This window comes from Rhinolophus sinicus, chromosome 3 (assembly GCF_057876585.1).
Source record: "Rhinolophus sinicus isolate RSI-liver-muscle chromosome 3, RSI-T2T, whole genome shotgun sequence".
NCBI classification, from domain to species: Eukaryota; Metazoa; Chordata; class Mammalia; order Chiroptera; family Rhinolophidae; genus Rhinolophus; species Rhinolophus sinicus.
This window is the reverse complement of record NC_142503.1, coordinates 92,532,527-92,560,130: the sequence shown is the minus strand read 5'-3', so window position 1 is coordinate 92,560,130 and position 27,604 is coordinate 92,532,527. Positions and strand designations below refer to the sequence as shown.

Below are 27,604 nucleotides of genomic sequence, written 5' to 3'. Positions count from 1 at the left end.
GGCCCAGGGCCTAGGGGTCCAGCCAGGGCTAGGACTCAGTGCGCTCAGTTCACTGTCTGGAGCTGTGGCCCCACTGCCCCCGAGGCAAAAGCGTAGCTGCCCATGTTACTGAGGGCCCCTGAGAGATGGGCGTGTCCTGGAGGTTGTCCACACCGGGCTGGGCACGCGCTGCCCCTTCTCTCCTAGCATTGTGAGTCGCCATCAGGAATAGGTGAGCAGACGAGGTGTCACAGTCCCTCTGCCCCCTGGGCACAGGACAGTTGCTGCCTGGTTAGAGAATGCTCCTTACCAATGAAGTGACAAATGTGGCGCAGAAAGGGGACGATGTTGGCTTCCAGGGAGTCTTCTATCTGGATGTGCAGGAGCTTGTCTGCGTCGTCCAAGAAACTAACAGAAGAGAAGCATAGGCAATCGGGCAGACTCACAAAGAGACCCCTGCAGTGTCCCTCATCCACAGAAACAGGACCACAGGGAAGGGATGCTGAGTCAGCATCAGGTGACGTGGGCAAGGAACCAACCTCAGAAAAAAAGCACCTCCCTCATAGGGGTAGGATATGGATTAAGTCAGTTAATCTATGTATTTATATGTCTGCTTGGCACATAGTAAGTGCTCAATAAATGTGACATTATTATTATTAATGAAACATGGTACTTTCCCAGAATAAGGTGTAGATAATAAAATGAGGATGGGAAGAAATATGTCATGACTTTGGAGAATGAGTCTGTTATGTTAAATGGAGAAAGCAAGGTAAGCAGGATGGAGAGTGGTAAGGGTGCTGTTTCACGAGTTATGACAATTAAATTCATGAACTTGCCACCGTGCACTGACATTGGCAGCACTGTACAAACAGCTTGGTAAGGTTTCATAACCTCAGTATACTAGTGTCTCACAGCTGTGCTCATGTCAACGTGTGACGATGTCTTGCTGAGTGGCGTTCATTGTTGTTGTTGCATGTTTTTGTGTGCCATCGCGAGAATGTCTGAGCTTGAATTAGAGCAATGAACAAACATTAAATTTCTTGTTAAACTTGGCAAGAGTGGAAGTGAAATCAGGGTCATGTTAGTCCAAGTTTATGGGGATAATGCCATGAAGAAAACGGCAGTGTACAAATGTATTAAACATTTCTCTGAAGGGAGAGAATGCATCACTGATGAAGAGAGGTCAAGACGGCTAGTAACGAGAGAGGAAGGAGATGAGATGTGTGGGATGGTTAATAAGAGCATTCCTGCAAGGAGCCTGGCCCAGTGCCTGGCATGGAGTAAGCACTTAATAAAAGTTATTTGTGAAGAATATGACCTACTGATGACATTCAGCAGTATGCAGATCACTGTGGCCTGCAGAAAGTTCAATAGATTCAGAAACAAAAATAGACTGGTTTAGTTTCTGCATGAGTACTTCTTGTGACAAATAAAAGCGCAAGTCACCATCCATCCACCCATCTATCTTTTTGCCTCCATCCATTCCTCTTTCCTTCCCCATCCAGCCATCCATGCCCATCAATCCAGTCTTTCCTCAGACACTCACTCAGTCCCTATTGTGTGCCAACCTAGGGAGGGAAGACCCTAGTGGACACAAGAGGAACCAAATAGGGCCCCTCCCAGCTTCAAGGAGTTCCCAGTCGGATGGTGGAAGCAGACACATGAAACAAATGGTGTCAACTCAATTGGCTGGATGTTGGGATAAAGACCTGCACATGATACTAGACAGGAGGGGCATGGAGAAGCCGAGGGAACTGGGGAGAGCTTCACAGTGGAGGAGGTGCCTGGATGGAGAAGGTTTAATGATTGAAGGCTAATATATAAAATTCAATTGGATTTCTAGATACTAGCAGCAAACACTCAGAAATTGAAATTTTTAAATATCCCTTAGAAACACATCAAATACTTAGAAAGAAATCTGACAAAATGTGCAAGATATGTACACTGAAAACTATAAAACATTGCTGAGAGAGGTAAAAGAGCAAAGTAAATGGAGAGATAGACCATGCTCATGGATCAAGAGATTTACATTGTCAAGATGTCAATTCAATCCCAATCAAAATTCCAGTGAGCTTCTTTGCAGAAACTGATGGGCTTATTCTAAAATGTATTTGGGGGGCCGGCCCGGTGGCTCAGGCGGTTAGAGCTCCATGCTCCTAACTCCAAAGGCTGCCGGTTCAATTCCCACATGGGCCAGTGGGCTCTCAACCACAAGGTTGCCGGTTCAGCTCCTCGAGTCCCACAAGGGATGGTGGGCTCCGTCCCCTGCAACTAAGATTGAACACGGCACCTTGAGCTGAGCTGCCGCAGAGCTCCCGGATGGCTCAATTGGTTGGAGCGTGTCCTCTCAACCACAAGGTTGCCGGTTTGACTCCCGCAAGGGATGGTGGGCTGTGCCCCCTGCAACTAGCAACTGGCAACTGGACCTGGAGCTGAGCTGTGCCCTCCACAACTAAGATTGAAAGGACAACAACTTGACTTGGAAAAAAAAAAAAAAAAGGCCTGGAAATACACACTATTCCCCAATAAAGTCCTGTTCCCCTTCCCCAATAAAATCTGTTTTTTAAAAAAAATGTATTTGGAAATGCAAAGGAAACAACTTTGAAAAAGAAAAACAAGATTAGAGGACTAACACTACCTGATTTCAATATGGTTATAAAGCTACAGTAATCAAGAGTATGGAAATGGTATAAAGAAAAACATAGATCAATAAAAAAGAGTAAAGAATCCGGATATAATCCCACACACATGTGGTCTCAAAGCAATTGAACAAGAAAAGGATCATCTCTTCAAATGATTTTGCATATCTCCATATGCAAAACAATGACCTTTGTTCCATATCTCACACCATACACAAAAATTATTTCAAAATGGATCAAAACACATGAAGGTTAAAACTATAAAACTTTTAAAAGCAAATACAGAAGAAAATCCTTGTCAAAATTCAAGTGTCGGGCCGGCCCTGTGGCTTAGGTGGTTGGAGCGCTGTGCTCCTAATGCTGAGGTTGCCGGTTCGATTCCCACATGGGCCAGTGAGCTGCACCCTCTACAGCTAAGATTGTGAACAACATCTCTCCCTGGAGCTGGGCTGCTGTGAGCTGCGGTGAGCAGCCCGCAGCCGGCGAGAGGTGCCGTGAGTGACCAACCGACCACTGGCTGGGGACCGACTGCCTCAGCTGGGGGGGAGCACAAGGCTCATAATACCAGCATGGGCCAGGGAGCTGTGTCCTACACAACTAGACTGAGAAACAAGGCTTGAACCAGCGGGGTGGGGGTGGGGGGGTGGGATGGGAGGCAGAAGAAGGGGGGAGAAATTCAAGTGTCTATATATGCATGGGTCTGTGCTTGCACTCTGTTCTGTTCTACTGGCTTATTCTTCTAGGCTGTACCAATATCACAATCCTTGCTGATACATGTCTAACCACTATGCTATATACCTGAAAATAATATAAAATAATATTGAATGTCAACTGTAATGGAAAAATAATAAAATAAAATATGGAAAAAAACTAATCCTTACTTGCTGTGGTTTTTAAGTCTCAGTATCTAATCAAGCAAGTTTTCCCACTTTTTCTTTAATATTCACCTATTTTTGCCCTTTGTATTTCCATATAAATTTTATAATTACTGTATCAAGTTTTACACACCTATTGGCATTTTATTGGCATTACACTGAATCTATAGATCAACTGAGCAAGAATCAACATCTTTACAAAATTCATTCTTCTAACCCATGACCACAGTATGTCCTCTGTTTATTCAGGTCATCTTTAACAAGTCACAGTAACGCTGTATATTTTATGTGTAAAGATCTTACACATCCTTCATGAGTTATAATCCTAGGCATTTAATATTTTTGTGCTATTGTAAATCACATGCTTTTAAAATTTCAGTTTCTGTTTTTTATTTGTATGCAGAAAAACAATTCATATTTGTATACTGATCTTATACCCAGCAATCTTATTTAAGTCTAATAAATAATTTATCTGTAGGTTGTTATATGACTTTTCTGTGCATACAATTATGTTGTCTGGGAATCATGAAAGGTTTTTTCCCTTTTGATTCCTATTTTATTTCTTTTTCTTGCTGTATTTCACCAACTAGGACCTCCAGTGCAATGCTACATAGGAGTGGTGACCCTTTGTCTTGTTCCCAGACTCAGAGGGAAAACTTTCACCACTTCACCATTAAGTGTGATATTTGCAGCAGAGATTTTTGTAGGGTTTTTTTTTTAAGATCAAAGAAGTTCTCTTCTATTCCCAGTTTGCTAAGAGGCTTTTTGTTGTTAATCATGAATGTATAGTGAATATTACCAAATGCTTTCACTGCATCTGTTGAGATAATCCTGAGTTTTCCTCTACGTTATTGATATGGTAAATTACATGGGTTGATTTTTCAGATTCTAAAACAACCTTATAACCTTGGAATAAACCAAATTTAGTCATCATGTGTTATCTTTTTCATATATCTCTGTATTCAATGTGCTCATATTTTGTTTAGGATTTTTACATCTATGTTCGTGAAGAAAATTAGTGTATAAGTTACCTGTATTATAATGTCCTTGTCAGGTTATGAAATCAGAGTTACACTGGTCTTATAAAACAAGTTGAAAATTGCTCCTCTTTCTTTCTCTTTCTTTCTTTCTTTCTTTCTTTCTTTCTTTCTTTCTTTCTTTCTTTCTTTCTTTCTTTTTATTTTATTAGTTTCAGGTGCACAAGACAAAGCAAAACTTAGACGTTTATCATTTATATCCCTCACACTGTGTGAACCCCCCTCCCCCCGTCCACTATCCCTCTGTACGTTCCCCAAATTAATTTTCAAAACCCCATGACCATCTTGTGGTTACCGACTATTTTCTAAAACTCTCACCTTCCCCTTATCCCCACCCCCCCGCCCCTCTAGCTTCTTTATTTTTTTAAAAAAATTTAATATTGGCTTTATTTCCTCCTTAGATATTAGGTAAAATTCATCACTGAAGCTATCTAAATCTGGAGTTTTCTCTATGAGAAATTTGCTTATTAGTTATTGAATCAAGTTTTCTATTTTGTCTGATGTCAGTTTTGATAGATTGTATTTTTAAAATATGTTCATTTCATCTAAATGTTCATATTTATTACAATAAAGTTTTCATAATACCCTCTTAAGACCTTTTTAATACCTGTAGGGTATGTACAATCCCCTTTTATAAATGATTATTTGTGCCTTCTCTTTTTTTTATCAAATATATTTTTTAAAAGCATTTTGACTTTTTTGACCCTTTCTATTTTGTTTCCAGTTCAGTAATCTGCATTTATTATTCCTTCCTTCTTTTCTTTTTCCCGCTTTTTCTGCCTCCCCAGCAACCTCGGCATTAGAAGCACGGTGTTCCAACCTCCTGAGCCACCAGGCCAACCCCGCCTTCGTTCTTCTTTATTTGGGTTTAGTTTTTGCTGTTCCTTTGGCAATTTCTTGAGATGAATGCTTAACTAGTTGGTTTTTAGCCTTTCTTTTCTTATCTAAATGCATTAAAGGCTATAAATTCCCCTCTAAACACAGCTAGGCTACATTCCACAAGTTCTGATATATTTTCATTATCAGGTAGTGGAAAATATTTCAAAATTTCCATTGTGAGTTCTTCTTTGATCCATGGGCTATTTAGAAATTTATTTCTATATTTCTAGGAATTTTCTAGTTATATTATTTTAAATATTATAATTTTTTTTTAAATTAATGCTTTCTACATTAATTTCACAGTGGTTAAAAGCCAAATGTATATGACTTTAATCTCCTGAAATTCATTGAGTCTTGCTTTATGGACCATCATATTGTCAATTTTTATAAATGTAAATATAAGCTTTTTTAAAAATACAGATTCATCAGCTGCAGGGTACCATTTTTTAAAAAATTTATTCTGAAGACAATTTTTCTCTTCTAGTCTATTAATATGGTGAATTACATTGATTTTCTAATGTTAAACCAACCTTGTCTTCCTGGAATAAATACATTTATTCATGTAATATTACCCTTTATATATATATTTTTTGATCCAATTTGCTAAAATTTTGTTAAGAATTTTTGTTCATGATGATATTGGTCTGTGGTTTTCCTTTCTTGTAAAGTCTTTGTCAAGTTTACGTATCAGAGTAATGATGGTCTCATAATGAATTGGCAAGGATTCCCTCCTCTTTTATTTTCTGAAAGAATAATAGGTACTATTTCTTCCTTAAATGTTGGGCAGAATTCACCAGATAAGTCATATGGGCCTAGAGTTTTCTTTGTGAGAAATTATTTAACTATGAATTCAATTCATTAATATGAGGCTATTCTATTATCTATTTCTTAAGTGAGCTTTGGTAGCTTGAGTCTTTCAAGGAATTTGTTCATTTAATCTAAATTTCAAAATTATTGGCATATAAAGTTGCTCAAAATATTTCCTAATTATTTTTATTTTTTATTAAAATTTTATTGATATCATTGTAGAGTCACATGAAATTATAAGAAATAATACAGAGAGACCTCTTGTACACTTTCCCCAGTTTACCCAATGGTGACATTTGCAAAATTATAGGATAAAGGCACAACCAGGGTATTGACACTGATACAATCTGTCACTATTATTTAGATTTCCCCAGTTTTCCGTGTGTGTGTGTGTGTATGTGTGTGTGTGAATTTTATACAAATTTATCACCTGTGTAGGTTCATATATTCACCTCCAGTCAAGATACTGAATAGTTCTAAAACGAAGGATCTTATGTTCCCCTTTTGTAACCATATCTCCCTCCCTTGACCCCCTTCCCTAACTCTTAATAATCACCAATCTGTCCTCTATTTCTAAAATTTTGTCACATTAAAAATGCTATATAAATGAAATCATTATAGTATGTAACCTTTTGGAATTGGCCTTTTTTTTTTCTGCTCAGTAATAATTTCCTGGAGATTTATCCAAGATGTTGCATGTACCAATAGTTCATTCCTTTTATTGTTGAGTAGCGTTCCATGGTACGTATACACCACAGTTTGTCTAACCATTTACCGTTTGAACAGCTGCTACAATCATTTGTGTACAGGTTTTTGTGTGAATATAAGTTTTCACTTATGTGGGATAAATGCCCAGAGAATGTCTTTTAATATCCATAGGATCTATAATGATAATGTTCCTTCTATTATATCAAATATTGGTCATTTTTGTCTTCTACTTCTTCTGATCAGTTTGCTAGAAGTTTGTCAATTTTATTGATCTTTTCAGAAAACCAGCTTTTGGTTTCACTGATTTTCTCAATTGTTTTGTTTTCTATTTCATTTCTTTCTATACATATCTTTATCATTTCCTTCTTTCTGCTTACTTTTTCTAATTTTTTAAGGTGGAAGTATAGGTATTTGAGTTGACTTGACACTCTTTCTCTTTTCTAACATAGCTATTTAAGCTATAAATTTCCCTCTATGCACTGCTTTAGCTGCATCCATAAATTTTGATATATGGTGTTTTTATTTTCATTCTGTTCAAAAAACTGTCTAATTTCCCTTTTGAGTTCTTTTTGACCCATAAGCTACTTAGAAGTATATTATTTAGTTTCCAAACATTTGAGATTTTCCCCAGATATCTTGCATTGGTTTTTAATTTAATTCCATTATAGTCAGAGAACATAATTTTTATAACTTAAATCCTTTTAGGTACACTGATACTTGTTTTAATGCCCAGAATAGTCTATCTTGACAAAACTCTCAGGTTCTCTCAAAAAGAATATTTATTGTAGAACACATTCAAGGACTAGAAAAACATTACTGTTACCTGGTAGAGTGTCTTATAAATGTCAAATAGGTAAAATTGGATGATAATGTTCTTTCAGTCTTTGAAATCATAACCAATTTTCTTTCTATTGAGAGAGATGTAGAAATCTCTGATTATAATTATGGGTTTCTCTATTTCTCCATCAGTTTTCACTTTATGTATTTTAAGCTTCTTTATTAGCTGCATACACATTTAAGACTATTACGTCCTCTAAAATTTAGAACCTAGGTTAATAGACCACTTTCCTATAATGAAATGACCCTTTTTATCACTGGTAGTATTCTTTGCTATGAAGTCCAATTTATCTAATAATAATATAGCCACTCAGAAGTTCTTTTTTTAAAAAAATTAGTCTTAGCCTGGAATATCTTATTCCATCCATTTGGTTTTAACCCATCTTTGTCTTTAAATTTAAAGTACATTTCTTGTAGACAGCCTACAAACTCTGCCTTTAATTGGAATATTTAGACCACTTGCACTTTGATATGATTGAGTTTGAATCTATCATCTTGCTATTTGTTTTCTACTGGTCCCATCTCTTCTTTGCTCCCTTTTTCCTCTTTTTCTGTCTTTTGGATTGAATTTTTATATGACTCCATTTATCTCTCTTGTTGTCTTATTAGTTACATTACTTTGATTTATTTTTGTTTTGTTCTATTTTTTTGGTGGTTGCTTTAGAGTTTATAGAATATATCGTTAACTTATTATGGTCTCCCTTCAAGTGACATTACACCACTTCATGTAAACAGAGTAAGAATCTTATAAATAAGTGTATACTTCTGTTTTCCCTCTTCCTGCCTTAGTAAATTGTGGGCATACACATTACTTCTACATATGTTATAATCTTAAAATACATTGTTATTTTTTCTTTATAAATAATATATACATTATTTTTTCTTTAAATAATTATATTTTGAAGAGATTTAAAAACAAGGAGACAGTTTTTTACATAATTAGCATTTCTGGTGATTTTGATTCTTTTTGTATAGATTCAGATTTCCATCTGGTATTGTTTTACTTTTGCCTGAAAGACTTCATTTAATACTTTTTTGTAGTGCACATTTATTAATCATGAATTTTTTCAACTTCTGTATGCCTGGAAAAGTATTTCCCTTCACTTTTAAAAGATATTTTCAGGGCCGGCCCGGTGGCTCAGGCAGTTAGAGCTCCGTGCTCCTAACTCTGAAGGCTGCCGGTTCGATTCCCACATGGGCCAGTGGGCTCTCAACCACAAGGTTGCCAGTTCAATTCCTCGAGTCCCGCAAGGGATGGTGGGCAGCGCCCCCTGCAACTAAAATTGAACATGGCACCTTGAGCTGAGCTCCCGGATGGCTCAGTTGGTTGAGCATGTCCTCTCAACCACAAGGTTGCCAGTTCAACTCCCGCAAGGGATGGTGGGCTGCGCCCCCTGCAACTAGCAACGGCAACTGGACCTGGAGCTGAGCTGCGCCCTCCACAACTAAGACTGAAAGAACAACTTGAAGCTGAACAGCACCCTCCACAACTAAGATTGAAAGGACAACAACTTGACTTGGAGAAATGTCCTGAAAGTGCACACTGTTCCCCAATAAAGCCCTGTTCCCCTTCCCCAATAAAAAAAAAAAAAAAAAAAAAAAATATTTTCACTGGTTATATTTCTAGATTGACAGTAGTTTTTTTCCTTCAGTACTTCACAGTTTTCTCATTTTCATTGTTTCTAATATGAAGTTTGCTACCAACCTTATCATTGTTCCTTAGTATGTAATATATCTTTGTTTTCTCTAGTTACTTTTAAGATTTTCTCTTTTTCATTGATATTAAGTACTTTGCTGTGGTTTTCTTCATGTTTTTTATGCTTTAGTTCTGTTGAGATTCTTGGATCTCAACAGAATTTATAGATTTTGTTAATCAAATTTGGAAATATTTTGGCCATTATTTCTTTAAATATGTTTTCTGTCTCCCCACTTTCCTCTCCTTTGCAAATTCCAATTACATATATGTTAGGCCACATGAAACTGTCTCAATCTCATTGAAGTTCTGTTTTTTTGTTTGTTTGTTTTTTAAGCCTTCAAGTGTTTCATTTTGGATACTTTCTATTGTTATATCTTCAGATTCTTTTCTTCTGTGGTGTCTAATCTGCTATTAATTCCATCCAGTATATTTTTCACCTCAGACATTGTATTTTTAATTCCTAACCTATGGCTAGTTTTCCCTCACTACTGAGACAATACTCTCCTGAGTACTCTCTTTGATGCCCTGTATATTGTGAGTTCTGTCTACTCTGACTTGAAACACAAAGTACACATCATCTCTGGGGATTGTGCTGTCTATTCATTTCTATTGGTTTTTCTTCCAGCCTTGAGTAGTTTCCTCACATGCATGTGGTGATAAGTACTCAGCTGTAGACACTGGGGGACTCTCTGCAGGTGTCCAGAGCTTTCTTTACATTCAGCTTTCTATTCTCCACGCAGGTCTCTCCTGAAAATTCTAGCCAAATGACCTCTGGATTCCTAACTCTGTAAACTCAGAAAGAACACCAGGATCTGCTTTGGCCCCCTTCCTGTACTGTGTGACCTGTAAGCAACCTCCATGAAATAAGCTGAATTGATGGTGGAGCTCCCCCCTCTCAGGCATCACTGTCCTACGCAGTTGTTGGCCATTATCTGAAAACCCTTGTTTTAGATGTTTCGTTTGGCTATTTTTTTCAGTTGTTTAAGGCAGGATTATAAATCTAGTTGTGAGGATGAAGTCTCCGGAATGGGATTAGTGCCCTTATTAAGAAGGCCCAGAGAGCTCCCCGCCCCTTCCACCATGTGAAGACGTAGTGAAAACCCAGCTATCTGTGAACCAGAAAGCAAGCACCAAATCCGGCCCTGTGATCTTGGATTTCCCCACCTCCACACCATGAGAAGAAATTTCTGATCTTTATAAGCCACCAGTCTATGGTATCCGTTACAGCAGCCTGAAAAGACAGGGTTCATTACTCCGAGGGCCTGAGATAGGCAAAGCAGGGTAGAATAGGATGCACTGTACTGTAATGATCAATACCAGGAAAGCATTACTTTTGGTGAGATTTAAAGGGCGAGTATGGGGTCTCTGTTGGGGCAGAGAATATCATGGCCAAGCCGAGAAACAGACTATAGCCCAGGAACAGGTAAAGGTAAATACAGACCCTGCTCCAGCGTGTGCTGACTTCTAAGAGACTTTTCAACTCTATAAACGATTGGCACTAGGAATCTTGTAAACACAAATGATACTTAACATTAAAAACATCAATAGTATTTCTACTTACAAAGGCCCTGTCTCCATGGAGATGTTGACATGTGCTTTGATTTTCAAATCTTTCTGGATTTTAGGGTTGCAGGCTTGCACGAAATTGCCCAGGTAGATCTTACCTGGCACTATTTCAACAGGGTATGGCTGAAATTCATCCAGTTCCTGAGGTGGGGAAAGAGAAAGGCTGCTATAAATATTCCCCAGGGAAGAAGTTGTTTTCATTTGGGATTTTTGTTGCTGTTTTGCTTTTTTTTTGTTTGTTTGTTTGTTTGTCTCTTGAAATGTGGCTCAGCAAACAGGCTTGGAAAGATAATCCAAGACAGTAAATAACACTGAGATCTAGGCATTCAAAGATATTGGCAAGTAACAATGTGCATGAGGAATTAGAAGGACTGAGCCATAGCATCACGGTACAGCACGCTGAATCTGAACACTGACGCCCCACTTCCCTCCACGGCACCTGTTTGCATTCGGCCAGGTGCACAAAAATTGAAGTCTGATACCCGATGGCCAACAACTGCATAAACCCAGGGTATGTCCAGCTGCGGGCAGGACAGCCCTTTTATTACAGTTGGAGGCCACAAGAATTTAAAATACATTTAAAAATAAAACCAAGAATCTTTCACAGGAGACTATTTGCCATGAGGAAGTGAATTCTGATAAAGTTCCGATGACTTCTGATAGAGAGGCAGGGAGAGCAGGGTACCACTTAAATGGAAGCTTACTGAATTCCAGGTCCAAAGTTATAAGAAGAAATATTTTGGTTTCTTTGAAAAACAAAGAGAAGCATTATTTCTATATTTCCCAAAGCGTGTTCAAAGAAACACTGGTCCCTCACAACACACTGTGAAAAAAGGGTTCAGAGAACCAAGTATATATGGGAAGCAGTACCTGTGATATTCCCCTCTTAGAAACTCACAGTGGACATTAGCAATGAAAGGCTCAAAGAAATCTGGCAGTAAAGAAATCCACTAACTACAGCCACTATGGAAAATAGCATGGAGGTTCCTAAAAAATTAAAAATGGAACTACTGGGGTGGCCGAATGGCTCAGTTGGTTAGAGCGTGAGCTCTGAACAACAGGGTTGCAGGTTTGAGTCCCACATGGGCCAGTGAGCTGCGCCCTCCACAATTAGATTGAAGACAATGAGCTGCCGCTGAGCTTCCGGAGGGACAGCAGAATGGCTCAGTTGGTTACAGCGCGAGCTCTCAACAACAAGATCGAGCTCTCAACAACAAGATTGCTGGTTCAATTCCCACATGGGATGGTGGGCTGTGCTCCCTGCAACTAAGATTGAAAATGGCGACTGGACTTGGAGCTGAGCTGCGCCCTCCACTACTAGATTGAAGGACAACGACTTGGAGCTGATGGGCCCTCGAGAAACACACTGTTCCCCAACATTCCCTAATAAAAATTTTTTAAAAAAAGAAAGAAATTAAACTGTGTTTTTTTAAAAAAAAAAAAAAAAAAAAGATGGAACATATAGTCTAGTAATCCTACTTCTGAGTATTTATCCAAAGGAAACAAAATCACTATCATGAAGAGATATCTGTACCCCCACACTCCCTGGAGCATTAGCCACTATAGCCAAGAGATAGGAACAACCTAAGTGTTCATCAATGGATGAGTGGACAAAGAAAATGTGGCACGCGTGCGCGCGCGCACACACACACACACACACACACTCACCCCAACAATTAAGTTCATGAACTTTCCGCCGTGTAAGTACAGTAGAGAGTTTACAAACTTAATTGTCCGACTTTTCATATTCCTGTGTCTATAATGGAATATTATTCGACTGCAAAAAAGAAGGAAATCTATGTTGGTGACAACATAGATGCGCCTTGAGGTCATTATGCTAAGTAAAATAAGCCAGACAGAGAAAGACAAATATTGCATGATCTCACTTATATATGGACACTAAAAAGCCAAACTCATAGGAACAGAATGTATAGTGGTGGTTGCCAGGAGCTGGGAGGCAGGAGGCAGTGGGGAGATGCTGGTCGAAGGGCACAGACTTCCGGGTATAAGGTGAGTAAGTTCCGGGGTCTGATACACAGCCTGGTGACTACAGTTAGCAATGCTATATTATATACTTGAAAATTGATAAGAGTAGATCTTAAATGTTCTCACCACACACACAAAAATGTAATTTTGTGAGGTGATGAGTGTAATCATTTCACAATATATACATATATCAAATCATCATGTTGTACAACTTAAATGTACACAATATTATATGTCCATTACCTCTCAATAAAGCTGGTGGAGGGAACTATAAAATCTGATTGTTCCAAGGAAAGATTATTAGAGCACCAATCAGGTTGTTAGAAAAAATTATCATCAAGTAATAAGACTAATTTTATAAATAAGTTTTAAAACAGCCAGAAAATCATGCCAGTCGAAGATTGTTTTCAAAGACTTCAAAGATTGTTTTCACCAGCTTCCGGGGAACTGAGAGCCGGTGAAAATCTTCCTAATGGTTCCTTGGGCTGAACTCATGTAGCTCAGATGTTTGTCGTAAAACTGTGGCTACATCGTTATTGTTGGCATGAATTACAAATCTACTTGTGATATTCAGTAAAATAAAATCTAGGCAAAACCTCAAAAAAAAAAAGAAAAAAAGAAATCCACTACCACCATCAGTATAAACTGATGTTTCTAATACGATCTCTCTGTTTAGGTGATATTTTTTTCCATCAGTATTCCATGGGAAATGCTGACCTATGTAATTTCAAAGGTCGAACCCAGTTCTAAAAACTCCTCTGGCTCCAAGTCTGACTCAGAAATAACATCCTAAGTACCTCACGCTACTCTGCTGTCCCCTGCGTCCTTCACAGCACTGTGACCGCAGCACATCTCCCCTCCCAGGGAACACACGTCCAATTCACTTTCCTCCCAAGCTGGCAGCCTCAAAAGCCTCCATCCATCAAAGAACAGACACCAGGCTGAGCCAATCCTCAAGTCTGCGAAAGAGACTCCTGATCCTTTTCCCTGCAGGCAGCCCCCTACGTGCAGATGTGACCCAAAGCCTCAGAGCGCAGGATGGCCTCGGCAGGATGCTCAGCCTGCTGGAGCCGAATGAAACCCTCCGAGTGCCATCCTCACTAAACACCCATCACAAATCTCTCAACTCTCCTCCTGCTGCCTTCAAACCAGCCTCCTTTCCTGTGATTGTACGGGCCGCAGGGGGAAGGGTGTGTATGGATGAAAACATGCTTTGCTGGAAAGGGCAAGCCCATGTTCATTCTAGATGACACAATGGTGACAGCCACATCGACAAACGTAAAAGAAACAGGTATCTGAAATGAACGTGTCTAAACTGAGCCCATTGCCTTCCTCTCACACTGCCTCCTCCTCCTGTGTCCGCCACCTCAGTGGGCCACATCACAGGCCACCTGTCACCCACACCTAGACCAGGGCATTATTCTGGATTCCTCCCTTTCCTGTACCAACCCACACTAATCCATGCCACTGCCTAAGCATTTCTTAAATCTGTTGTCTCCTCTCCATCCCTACCAACTACTAGGTCTCCCCAAATCCTCCCTGTCCCCATTAATCTGCTCTCTGTACTGCAACTAGAGTTGATCTTTCTAAGGGAAAGCTGACCATGCCACCCCTCAACTGCAAACCATTCCGTGACTCACCATCATCTCTCTCTAGTGTGGCTTTCACTCTTCTTTTAGCCACAGAACCGTTTTGCTCAAGATGAAATCTTATTTTAGGGATGCCACATATAGAACAGGAAATGATAAATCACTCTGTCTAAGGCAGAGGAGCAGTCTCAGAGCCCAGAATCTATGACACCATCTCCACTCATAGAAGGAGTTCCTTGGGGAACAGTAAGAACACCCCTGCTTTACAGGAAGGGAGGGGGCTTTAACTCTCACTCCTAAATTAGTAACAAGGCAGGAAGAGGCAAAGAGTAGGCACCTACATTCTAGAGAGGGCCACACACAACTAGGGTAGAACTCACCCACCCAAGCCCTGCTAGCTACCACCAGCCACCACCCCACCCGTCTTCCCAATCTACATAAGACTGGGGGTGAGGCAAGTCACACATGTATACACATATCGAATGGACCAAATTGTACATTTTAAATATGTATAGTTATTCCTATGACAATTCTACCTTAATGAAGCTTTAAAAGGTGGGAGCAATGAGTTATCAGCAATGTGATGTTTGAAGAGAAATACTCCCTCAAACACTGCAAATCCAGTAAGGGGTGCTCTTCTAGGAAGGAGGAGGAGTGCCTGCAGGATGGGGAGACCATCCGCTCCTTGAGCTGAAAATCACAGTGTGGTTACCTCAGTGGAAGGAGAGGAGGTGGTCCTTTGATGAGCTTGACACAAGGACCCCGGATTTGGGAACGGTTAAGACCTCAGACATGAGTCCTCACCTTTTCACACAGGCTGATGTGAGCTGCCAAGTCAGCAAGGCAAGGAGGGGCTGCAGTGAGGTCTGCCTGGGCCTCTTTGCCCATCACCACACTCCCTCGGGGCTCGTTCCAGGATTCAGGTGGAGTATGGATGCATGGATGGGTGGGGTCACGGGCTCCCAAGGGAAGGGAAGAGAATCAGGCCCAAGCAAGAAGGACTTCCCCACCTCTGACAGCAGCCAAGCACACAAGCCAGGCCCCACTCTGGGCCCTCAGCACCACAGGGGGCCCGGCCCTGAAGGGGGAAGAGAGGGGTGTCCTGGGAGCTAACCCACACCCTCCCCACTCCCAGCCCCGGCAAACCCCAGGCTGCCCAGCCCCAGGGACGGAAAGAGATGAGATTTGGTTTGAGACCAGAATGTTAATCTAGCCTAGCCTGGACTGGACTGATTGTTCTTACTCCCTTTTAAAAAAATATTTCAAAAATACACAGAAGTAGATAGAACAGTGTAATAAACCACAGGACCTATCACCCCTCTGCAAACATTATCAACTAAAGGCCAATTTTGTTTCGTCTATACTGACTGCCCAACCCACACTGGATTATTTTGAAGGAAATTCCAGATATCATATTATTTTACCCATAAATATTTCATTATGTATCTCTAAAAGATATGGACTCATATTTTTTAAAACATAGCCATAATAATTCATCAGAACCTAAAGAAATATAATAATAATTCCTTACTATCATCAAATATCCAGTTAATACGCACATTCCCCCACCCCATTGTTTTATAATATGACTAGGTTAAAGTTTTCATCACTAAAAGTGGCCAGAAACTATGAAATCTGCCCAAGGCTCGGGTAAGGGCAAGGATGAAGGCACAGCTAAAGGCAACTGTTGGAAAACATGAAGGCCCGGCATGTTTACATCCCATTGCAGTCAGATTCTTCAATAAACCTGCCGCCCACAGTGCCCCCCAGGGACCAGTCCCTGCCTGCCAGTCACTGCCACCCAAAGCTTGCTTTCTACGCCCTCACCCCTCTTCCTCACAAGCTCCTCCTCCCTCAGGTTTGGCTCCCAGAGGAGGTCTCTCTCCTGGGCTCCATACACCTGCTGCGCCCTTGGCCACACCTCTGTCTCCCCACTAGACAAGAACTTCTCAGAGGCAGGGACTGCTTTCTCACCCTTTCTGTATCCTCTGGACCTAAACAGCTAAGAATGGCCAGGGATCCTTGAATCATGACACCCCTCCCGGCCTTTTGACTATGTACAGCCCACCATCCAGAACTCCCCTGGGACCCTGCCTTCTGAAAGGACCCCATCTCTTAAACACCATGCCGGCTTCTGCCCACATCTGACAATTCTACATTCACCGTCTTGGCAGGGACCTCCTGGATACCCTGAGTTCATTTCCCAAGCCCTGTCTTCAAAATTTCTTCCATCTTTTCCATGATGTCCATCTCCTCCTCTTCGTCTTCCCACTCTGCCTCCCCCGCCACGCCCCACCCCCACCCGCTTCGGGGTCCTCAGAGGAGGGTCGTGCTCCCATCCAAGCCCACCTGTGCTCAGCACGCTCTCTTACCTGAGGCATCCAGATGATTTTCTGCGTCCGAAAGAAGTGGTATATGGCTGAGAAGCGCTCATAACCCCCTTTCAGGATACGGATAGGGTGGCGGGTGAGGTGGGTCATGGCTCTGCCACACTCAATGGCAGCTCCGGCCACCAGTTCTAAGAATGGAGACCAAAGAAATGAGTGTCCTCATTTGTCTAAAGCTTCAGTAGATGGCTGCTTTATTCTGAAAAGCAATTCTCTAGGAAGCTGGAGCAAATATAAATAAAGATGAGTGTTACAATTAACATGTAAAAAGCCACTTACCACCAAGAAAGTTAATCTCTGTTTTTCTGTGAATACATACCAGGGTGCCAACAAAATGTGTACAAGTGGACACAGGTCAGCGTTGCCCAAGCAGTAGTTCACCGTAATCAAAAGTGTCTGGACGCTGATGGTAACCACTGTGAGCACCTCTTGTAATTGCAGACGTCAGACGTGACTTGTATTCGTCTCTTGTTGTCGGTATATATTGAGTACTACAATGTCAATAAACTTTTCCTTTCTTAAAATGTGTATACATTTTTCTGGCACCCTCTGTATATAATGTGTATATATATATATATATATATATATATATATATATATATATATATATATATATTCTGTGTGTGTGTGTGTGTGTTGTGTGCCACATGTTGTATACCATACAATTCTCCTATTTAGAGTGTACCATTCAATGGTTTTTAGTATAGTCACAGATATCTGAAGTGAACATGTCTAAACCGAGCCCACCGTCCTCCCCTCACACTGCCCCCCCTCCTGTGTAGTAAGTCAGAGTTGTGTAACTATCACCACAATCAATTCCAGAACATTTCCATCACCCCAAAAAGAAATCCTGTGCCAGTTAGAGGGTTTCACTCTCATTTCCCCCATAAACGCCCAGCTCTTGGCAATCACTACTCTCATTTCTCTCTATGAAGTTACCTATTCTGAACCTTTCATGTACATGGAATCATACATTACGTGGCATCTATGTCTGACTTCTTTCACTTAGCATGTTTTCAAAGTTCATCTATGTTGCAGCATGTATCAGTACCCTGTTCCTTTTTATGGCTGAATAACATTCTATTGTGTGGATATACCCCACTTGTTGTTTATCCATTCATCTGTTGATGGACATTTGTGTTGTTTCCATTTGGGGCTGTTGTAAATAATGCTGCTGTGAACGCTCATGTGCAAGATCTTGTGTGTGCGCTTTCATTTCTCTTGGGTACATACCTAGGAGTGAAATTGCAGGAACATACAATAACTCTACATTTAACTTCTGAGGAAAACGCCAAACTGTTTTCCACAGTGACTGCACCATTTTACATTCCGATCAGCGGCGTATGAGTGTTCCAATGTCTCTACATCCTCGTCAACACTTGTTATTATCTGTCTTTTTTATTATGGCCATCCTAGTGGGTCTGAAGTGATAGCTCATGGTTCTGACAATAATTTATTCTAAAACGCCTTCATTGAGCTGTAGAATTACTATTATATTAGACTGTATGTAAATTAGATATATGATAGGAAATCTACATAACGAAGGCAATGCCGAGATATCCTGAGAGCAGGATCTGACTCCTAAAGAGAAATGCTGTGTAGCAGACTCTGGAGAGCAGGTTAAAAGGAGCCGGGAAGGGCATGAACTCTGACACCTACATTGAACCTTCGTCTAAGGAGAGAAGGCCAATTCCAGCAGGGGCTACTAAGGATGTAAGTGGCCTTAAACCCGTCTGGAGAAACAGTATTTGGAGCAAGAGCCTACAGACGACAGCCAGGCCAGGAGAGAACCTGTAGCTGGCGAGACAGAAGCCAAAAACCACCCTTGAGGGCCTGGCTTGGAAGCCAGAGAGCTGAGTCTCCCAGGGTCTCACAGCCCCATTTCCCTCTTAAGCAAGAGACTGAGAATGACTGCGCAGGTCACAGGCCCCAGGGAGTGAGAGGGGAGCTACAGCCTTTAAACCAGATGGCTGTTCCCCCTTCAATGTTACAGACCTACTGGATGTTTATTCATGAGCAGGGGCGATGGGGTCAGAGCGGGGAGAACGCCAGTTACCAGGGGACAATTAGAGATTCAACCAGGAGACCACCCCAGGGCCTAAGTTATCCAGCCAAGGATGCAATGGGGTTAATATTTTTAAAACATTAAATTCGTTCATTTCTATTCCTGTTAATCCTGAGTTCTCAGTTGACATGAGGTTTCTCACACTTTGATCTGGGGATGGGGGTGACCACCTCTCAGCCTGAGATTTAAGTTAAATTGTTTGAGGTCCTTAGCCAAACAATTATTTTGAAAGTCAGGCTTCCTTGAGGAAGGAGAAAAGGAATTCCAACAGTCTCAAAGCTTCCCTTCACAGTTGGTGTGAATGTCCCGGCCCAGGGAACTCCACCTACACATTATCCCAGCGTGGTGGTCTATAACCCATGTGTTGCAAGGAAGGGTGACTTCACAGCAGGGAAATACAAGAAGGGGGCTTCCCTCTGCATGCAAAAAGCAGCTTGGAGAGAGGGTCCCAGAGGTCAAGACAAGGCAAGATACTTCCTGGATTCCTAAGAAGACACATAGCTGAGGGGGTAGAAGCATACTGGCTGGGGGTGGGGGAGGGGACTACAAACAGCTTGCGCCCCATTTCCCACTAGGATCCTGAGACCCCCAAAGCAGAGGTGGGGAGTGGTTAACCTAATGCTGGAAACAAGGGAAGCAAGAGCAGGCCTGGGGACCAGGAGTATGTGTGGAAGGCCAGGGCAGCCTACGTAGGAGGGCACAGGGCTGAGTGCCCCAGGAGCCATCGCCACACACTGCCAGGGTGGAGGGGGCCTCTCCTGACTTACACTAGACATGGACATTTTGGCCACAGGCACAGCAAGGACAAAGGTATATGGCCAAAGGCCACACAGGCTGATTGCACCTCAACCAGAGGCCAGAAGGAAAGAACTACACAGAGACTGACACCTGCTTCTAGGATGTGATGAAGGCTCGCCCCACGCCCAGATCTCCTTGGGGATCATGGAGGTGGGAGCTTACCAGTGGAAAGGAGAAGGGGTGGTGAGAGAACCCTTGAAATGGTCTTTTACAAAAGACTCTGCATTTACCTGAAAAATGCCACTTCAAAGGGGGAAAGTCGCCTTGAGTGGGCAAGGTGTGTGCATGTGTGTGCTTTTGATTTTTGTTGTGTTGTGATTGTGCTTTCCTACCCAGTGAGAATGGGGCTCCATAGCACAGTGAGGTCATTTATAGAATGCAGAGGGGGTTCCTAGAGTTTCAGGGTGCAGCCCACAATCCTAGGATTGCAGACCAGAGCCCAGCAGAATGAGCTTGGGGAAGAGGGATGATTTCCTGGCTAAGAACCTCCTGGGAAGACTGGTTTGATTCAAGGTGGACGCCTAGTGCCACCCAGTGACCGTTGCTGTGAATGTTCCAGCCCATGGAATCATCACACATATCAGTGACTGAACCACACACAGCAGAGCCCCCATGCCAACGGCCAGGGGTGGGAAGCCCAAAGCAGGAGCTGAATGGAGAACGCTGTGGAGCCTCAGTGAAGCACATTAGAACCGACCACAGTTTAATGCTCCAGCTTGGGGCTGGACTGACTGTGCCTTGATCTTCAACATCACCACCCAGGCCTTAAAAGATTGGACAGAGCCAAACTGCCTGGGTTTGAATACTGGCCCCACCACTTACTAGGCATGGTGATTTTTCAAAAGTCTAAAAATTCTTTCAAATGCCTCCCTTTAAAAGGTTGAGTCCAATTCCCCTCCCCTTGAGGGTAGACTATACTCAGTGACTTCCTTTTCATGACTAGAATGTGACAGAAGTAATTGTATCAGCCCCGAGACTAAGTCATAAAAGGTGTGTGGCTTTCCATTTCTCTCCCTCTTTCTTAGATCACGGGCTCTGGGGGAAACCAGCTGCCATGCTGTGAGGCCATGTAAGCAGTCCTACGAAGAGGTCCTTGTGGCAAGGAACTGAGATGTCCTGCCACGGCCAGTGTGAAACTGAGGCCTCCTGGCACTCACCATGTGAGTGAGTCATCTTTGATACAGATCGTCCTGGCCGAGTCAGACTTTCAGATGACAGCAGCTCCGGCTGACATCTTGACTACAATCTCAGGACAGACAATATCAGACCCTTCCAGCTGAGCTGTTCTGGAATTCTGGACCCACAGAAACTATGAGATAAGTAATATTTGTTATTTAAGCTACTGAGTTTGGGGGTAATCTGCTGTGTGGCAACAGGTAACTAATTCACTAGGAGTGGAACCTTGGGCAAGTTACTTTGCCTTTCTGGGCCCCAATTTTCCTGTGTATAAATTGGGGATGTTACGTATTAGGAAACAATTCTCCATGATCTCTCGCATTTCTATATGTCCTTTGAACAAAGGCACTAGCTTTTCAAAGATATTTGTAAAACCAACCAAGGATGGGCAGGCTTTCTGACCATTATTAAAAATTCAGGTCCCCTAAGCTCAGAGTTTTTTCCTATAATACAATGTACTATGTGGAGAGTTGTACTTGGCCCTCTTCATGTCACTGGGGTTGGGGGCACCAGCGCAGGAAAATGATGACATTCTGGCTACTTCGACTGCTGTGAGTGATAAAGTTCTTTGTCCCTGACCCGGGGCTGCCTGTCTTCGGCCAGCATCCATGAAACTGTGGCAGGCTCACTTGTCATCTTGCAAGAGAGGAAAACTCTCAGCGCCTTCCCAGGTCTTCAGAGGGATGTTGTGCAGACTGCACGAGTCGACCCAGGTAGAGCACTTGGCATGGTTCCTGGCATGTGGCAAAAGTGTTCAATAGCTGTTCATTCTTATTCTTATTCTTGCAGCCAGTGTAAAAACCCACCTTCTCTGCTATCGGCAGACTTGCCATCATCATCGTCATCGTCATCATCATCATCTTTCAGGGTTGCCTCCAGGTGGCTGGTGGTGTTGTCATACACCACACAGTACTCTACACACTCCAGATCCACAGACTCTGGGATAAGATATGTATCTGCCTTCTAAAGAAAAGAAACCACAAGAGAGGCCTGTTGGAGGGTGGGTTCAGCTGAACAAATATGCCCTATTCAGCAGCACTGGTTGGAGCCAGAGGTGGGACTGTGCCCGCTTTCCTGACTTTATTCAGGGGCACAGAAGCACTGAGACCTGACAGAAAGTCTGCTCAATTATAAGGCTTTTCCACACCCACATCCTGGGCTGTGAAAAGATGACCACAGCTGACTGGACCAGGGATAAGTGCCTGGCCAAAGAACAGTTGGTCTACTGACCTGCCAACTGAACTAACACATCGTCTCTCTCTCTGGGGAGTGGGGTGAGGCGGGAAGTGGTTGCCCACAGGGGCCAAAGCCAAAATCCCCCATCAGAGGGCAATAAGCAGAAGTCGTAAGCAAGCAGATACAGTGAGGCCGACTGTAAACTCAAATGTAAGTTCTGTGAGAGCGGGAACATTTGCCCTTTTGTAAGGTGTATCCTGAGCTTCTACAACACCGCCTAGCACATGGTAGGCCCTAAATACGGCTAAATGAAGGAACGGGCAAACAGGTCCATGAGGTCCTGCCGAGTAGTGAGGAAGTGGCTAAGGCACCATGATGGCGGACCACAGGGCAGGAACAATGGGTGCCTTCTGCCAAGGAGGGAATGAGCTCTTGCAGAGCCAGACCTGCCCGGGATCCCACAAGGTATTCTAGAGCTGGGGGAGGCCGGGCTGGGCAGCAGCTGAGAGTTTAGTCCTTCTTTGTTCTCAATGCTTCCTGAAAGCCCTCACCACTCAGGGGAATCTGAGCCTGACTCTGTCCCTTATGACCTGTCTTGCTGACGTAGAGGCACTGACAGAAAAACTATGGGGGCGACAGGACAAGTGCACATCTACCAGAGGCCGTGAGGTCAGGCTCTGAAGGTGTAGACCAGGGAGGTTCCCTGGGACTCAAAGGGGAGAAATCTGATGTGTCTAAGTGAACTAGGAGACCGCTCGCGCTCGAGGGGCAGCGGGATTTAGACAGTGATGATGAGGAAAGTGGGGTTGTGGGTGTGAAGAAGAGCATGAGCAAAGGGAAAAGGTGGGAGCAGCCCACAGAGGCTGGAACAGGCGGGAGAGCAGCGAGAGATGTGGCTGTACATCTATACATTCATTCAATAAACGTTCGTTCAGGACCTACCTTGCACTGCGCTAGGGACTGGAATGCAGAGATTTTATAAAAGGGGGAGGGAATGCCTGCGTCGGTGTGGAGGACTCAGAAAGGCACATGAGTTAGGAGACATCTGAGCTAAGACTGCAAGGGCAAGTGGAAATTTGCCAGGTGGACAAACGCTGAGGGAATGTTCCAGGCAGAAGGAACAGCTTCCAGTCATTCATTTGAGTCAACAAACAGGTCCTGAGCACGTCCTGGATGCCAGGGACCAGGCAGAGCGTCAGGGAGACCATGATGAGCAGAGCACACACTCCGCTGTGCTCACAGGGAACCACACGTACCATGTTTCCTAGATCTGAAGGGACCACTGGTTGTAGGATGCACCACCGATTTACCAACAGTTACAATCAAGAGTGTACATTAAAGGAGGGATTTATGGGCATATAACAATATCTCAGGCAAGGTGGGGAGCAACTGGTCCCCAGGAAAACCTGAACCAGGGCTCCCAAGTCCAGCCCTCTCTCTCAGGCACTGCTCTACCCCTGCACCCTCACTTCACCCTCTCAGACAACTTCCTCCTGAGGCCCAATGGCCACGGGCGCTGTTCAGACTCCCATCCTCCAAATTCCACCACCAGAATAGAAAGAGCCACCTTCTCTAATTCCAGTTCTGATTTGCTCAGTGTCCATTCTAGACCCATGTCTAATTACTATGTGTTAGGCACACCGGAGGAATGAGTCGCGGGAGACCAAAATTGGTCTATTAGGATTTATTTGGCATCTTTGAACTGCGGGAGGTCAGGTTAGAAAAGACCATAACCTGCCCGAGCAAAAAGGGGTGTGGAGTTTTATAGGAGGGAGAAACGAAGCTGTTCCCCCTTCAATGCTTCAGGGGGTTTCATTGTATCGTCTCCCACAACAAAGTGTTTTGGGGTGTGACCGAGCCCTCTGGTTCCACATCCTGGGCCCCAGGCCGCTGTCTGGACCCCCAGTCCCACCCAGGCCTACTGATCAAATACCACCCAGGCCCCTAGGAGCCAAAGAACAAAGCAAGACAAAATGATTTTTAGGATAAGATGGTTTCTACATTCCAGGCGGCTTCTCCAGGCCTAAGGCAAATACAAGCCAGCAGGTACAAAGTACAAAGCAAGACAAGATAAGGTTTCTTCTCCTAGCCCAAATATGGCCTAACACTGTGGCCAGGATCTGGATACTATTTTAGGGCTCACCACTAGACTCCCACAGTTTGAACAGGGAAAGGAGTAGTTCCCCTAAAAAGGGGGTGGGGGGGTTGCCAGGCAGAAAACAACAGATGTCTACCACATGCGCTTTTGGAGAAAAAGACACTGCCACATTAAAAGAACAAATCAATTGTCAGATATATTTCAATTTCAGAAATGTTAAAATATGAAGGAAAGTACATGCATCTTAGAACCAAGGACACACAGCAGGGGAAGGCTATTGAGGTGTAAGAGGAGAGGGGAAGCTTGCCAGCGGGGAGGTTGGAGGGGGGGGTGGAATCACACCTGCAAGACCTTGAAGTTGAGGGGCTCTGTGTCCTGCTGGGGGTTCCCTGCAATCTTCTGGCAAAGGCGTTGGGGAGGGGAGGGGAGAGGTGTCAGTCTAGCTGAGGGGTTCTGAGGGGCTGAGGCAGAGAGAATGTCTCTTTTCCAGAGTTGAGGGTGCTGCCAGAGCCAAAGGAACATGCAGATTTGAGAGCTGAGTTGGAAACTTAGGGCCATGTCTCATCAAGGGGCTCTGAATAGTCTGTAAAAGCAGAGAAAGGTCTGAAATGGGGATTAAGAGCTAGAGGAGGAGGCAGAATTGAAAATCCAGAGGGGAAAAAACGCCAGATAATGATGGGTTGGGTTGGGGGAAGCTTGTCCTGTAAATACACTTGAGCCAGGGCCCACACTCCCTGCCCAGTTCTGGGTGGCAGTGGGAGTTTTGTGAGACAAAATTTTAGAAGTAAAATCGACAAGATAGCTAACTGCATGTGGATAGTGAAAGCTGGAAGCTTAGGTGAAACCTCTGAGCAAGAAAGTGAGAACAGAAAAGGGGACACAGGTTACACCTGACTAGGTCAAGAGACTGAAAATAACCACATAAGATGGCGTGAACATACACACACACAAAATTCATAACTAAGGTGGGCCATGGCGGGAAGTCACATCTTTAGCCTGAAGCTTCCTTCATAAAGTCAGTCTTCACCTTAAGTGGGCCTGTCTATTGCCTTATTGCACCTAAGATGGTACCCTTGGAATGTCAGTAATCCCTTTTTCTGGACCAGAGCAGGAAAGCACAGAGTCCCTCATTATTATTATTGTCCCTTGGTTACCATCCCTATGGGAACTATTAACTGTGCTGCACCCACCTGTGTGAAAGAAGTCCCTGTCTCTCCAATGTACTTTTATCCAACCCCAGAGATTTTCCCCGCTTTGCTTTCTCCCACCCCTTAATCTACCGCCAGTGGATTTCATGTAACCCTCCTCCTTTGCTCCTATGTATAAAATAAGCTGCAAACCACCATTTCGTGGAGCATTTTCTCAATCTGTTGAGATTGTGCTTCCTGGCAACTGTCTTCAGTTTGGCTCAAATAAACTCTTACAAGCTTTCTCTTAGGATGGATGTTTTTCGTCGACAGAAGTATACTGACAGGTATAAAGGAGACCAAGGATAGAGCAGTGGTTTTCTTTAGAAGAAGGACAAAGTGAAGCTAAACCAGAGACAGAGAAGAAACCAGAGAAGCAAGAGATAACCCGGAAGTCAAGGGCGGATAATGTGGTCAGGACTACAGAGCTCAGCGATGGGTCCTGAGTGAAGGCTGCCAGGCTTGGCAATGACTTGAGAGAGAAGCTACCCTGTGGGGGTGGAGAAAAGGGCCTCCCTGCAGGAGTCGGGGCATGGTGACTGCTGCGAGGCTGTCTTTTTAAAAAGTTGGAATGGAGAAAAAGGAAGATGAAAAGGGAAGGGATGGAAAGCGAGAGAGGGGCCTGCCATCTTTGGGTTATAGTAACCATCTCTATGGTTTACTGTCTGTTCCCTAAGTAGAACAGAAGCTCTGTGAGAAGAGTGACAATGAATTAAGGGCATCTTGCATTCTCTTCTGTCCCCAGGGTCTGGAACAGTGCCTGGAATGTCAATGAGTTAAATCAAGATTTGCTTCATGAAGCAGCTGACCATGCTGCAGGGTGGGGCACCTTAGGGAATGTGTGAGAAGTGTGGGAGGCCCTCGTGGTGGATGCACGGGGGGGAGGGTTCCTGCTTCTGCTGCTAAGTGTCCAAGTAGATGCCATCTCCTGGATCTAGGATGAAACCTCCCATTCTCCCCCCACTGCTGTAAGGTAGCCAGCGGCCCCAGGTTCTGACCCTGCCAGTGTACCTTCTTCACTCGAAGGGCTGTAATCACATGGCTTTCATCATACTCCTTTTTGGAACGCACATCTGAAAAGGAAAAGGATTTATAATAAATAACTGTATTTGCAAAAGAGTGTATGACCAAACTACTTAGAGAACTTACAACATCATCATCTACTTGTTTGGCAGATAGGTGATAGTTATCATCGGTTTAAAACTCAAGGTGTAATTCCACTACTCAGAGCTGCCCACACCATGCCCCCTGCCCCATCACACCCACACCCACACACCCCCTTAAGGAGTAGTGAGATTTTGTGTCTTTGATTTAGGAGGAGTTTTATATGAGGCCAAAGAGCAAGGAAGGGAGAAATCAAAGCCAGAGAGAGCTCATACTAAATGCCCCCATGGAATTTTAGATCCAAATTCAGATTCTAGAACCTAGGAGCTGAGGTTCTAATGCCACCGCAAGGACAGAAGTTGTGTTTTCAATGGTCCTTAAAGTTGGGAAGAACATAGAATAGAAATTGAGCCTTATTCATAAATACTAAAAAACACTGTTATCCAAAACATACAGAGTTCCTAAAATTCAACAATAAAAAAACAAACAACCCAGTTAAAAAATGGACAAAATATAGGAACAGACACCTTACCAAAGAAGATAAAGATAGCAAATAAGCATATGAAAAGATGTTCAACATCCTATGTCATCTGGGAATGGGAAATTAAAACAACGAGATACCACTACACACCTATTAGAATGTTGGAAATTCAAAACACAGAGGCTGTGAAGCCACAGGAACTCTCATTCATTGGTGGTGGAAACGCAAAACAGCCTGGCCAATTTGGCAGACGGTTTGGCAGTTGCTTTTTTCTTTTCTTTTTTTAAAGATTTTTATTGGGGAATGTTGGGGACCACTGTGTTTCTCCAGGGCCCATCAGCTCCAAGTCAAGACATTGTCTTTCAGTCTAGTTGTGGAGGGCGCAGCTCAGCTCCAAGTCCAGTTGCCGTTTTCAATCTTAGTTGCAGGGGGCGCAGCCCACCATCCAGTGTGGGAATTGAACCGGCAACCTTCTTGTTGAGAGCTCCCACTCTAACCAACCGAGCCATCTGGCCGCCCCTTCAGTTTGGCAGT

General features: G+C 43.2%; 1 protein-coding gene across 1 annotated transcript in view; it reads right to left on the bottom strand.

Annotated features, from left to right (window-relative positions):
• STYXL1 (serine/threonine/tyrosine interacting like 1) overlaps positions 1-27,604 on the bottom strand; it is a 56,118-nt gene that overhangs the window by 8,691 nt on the left and 19,823 nt on the right. Inside the window, exons 3-7 of the mRNA XM_019717673.3 lie at positions 26,497-26,558; positions 21,831-21,987; positions 16,971-17,116; positions 11,019-11,164; positions 290-387 (exon numbers count right to left, since the gene is read on the bottom strand). Of these exons, the coding sequence (XP_019573232.2) occupies positions 290-387; positions 11,019-11,164; positions 16,971-17,116; positions 21,831-21,987; positions 26,497-26,558 (609 nt within the window). The remainder of the gene's footprint in view (positions 1-289; positions 388-11,018; positions 11,165-16,970; positions 17,117-21,830; positions 21,988-26,496; positions 26,559-27,604) is intronic.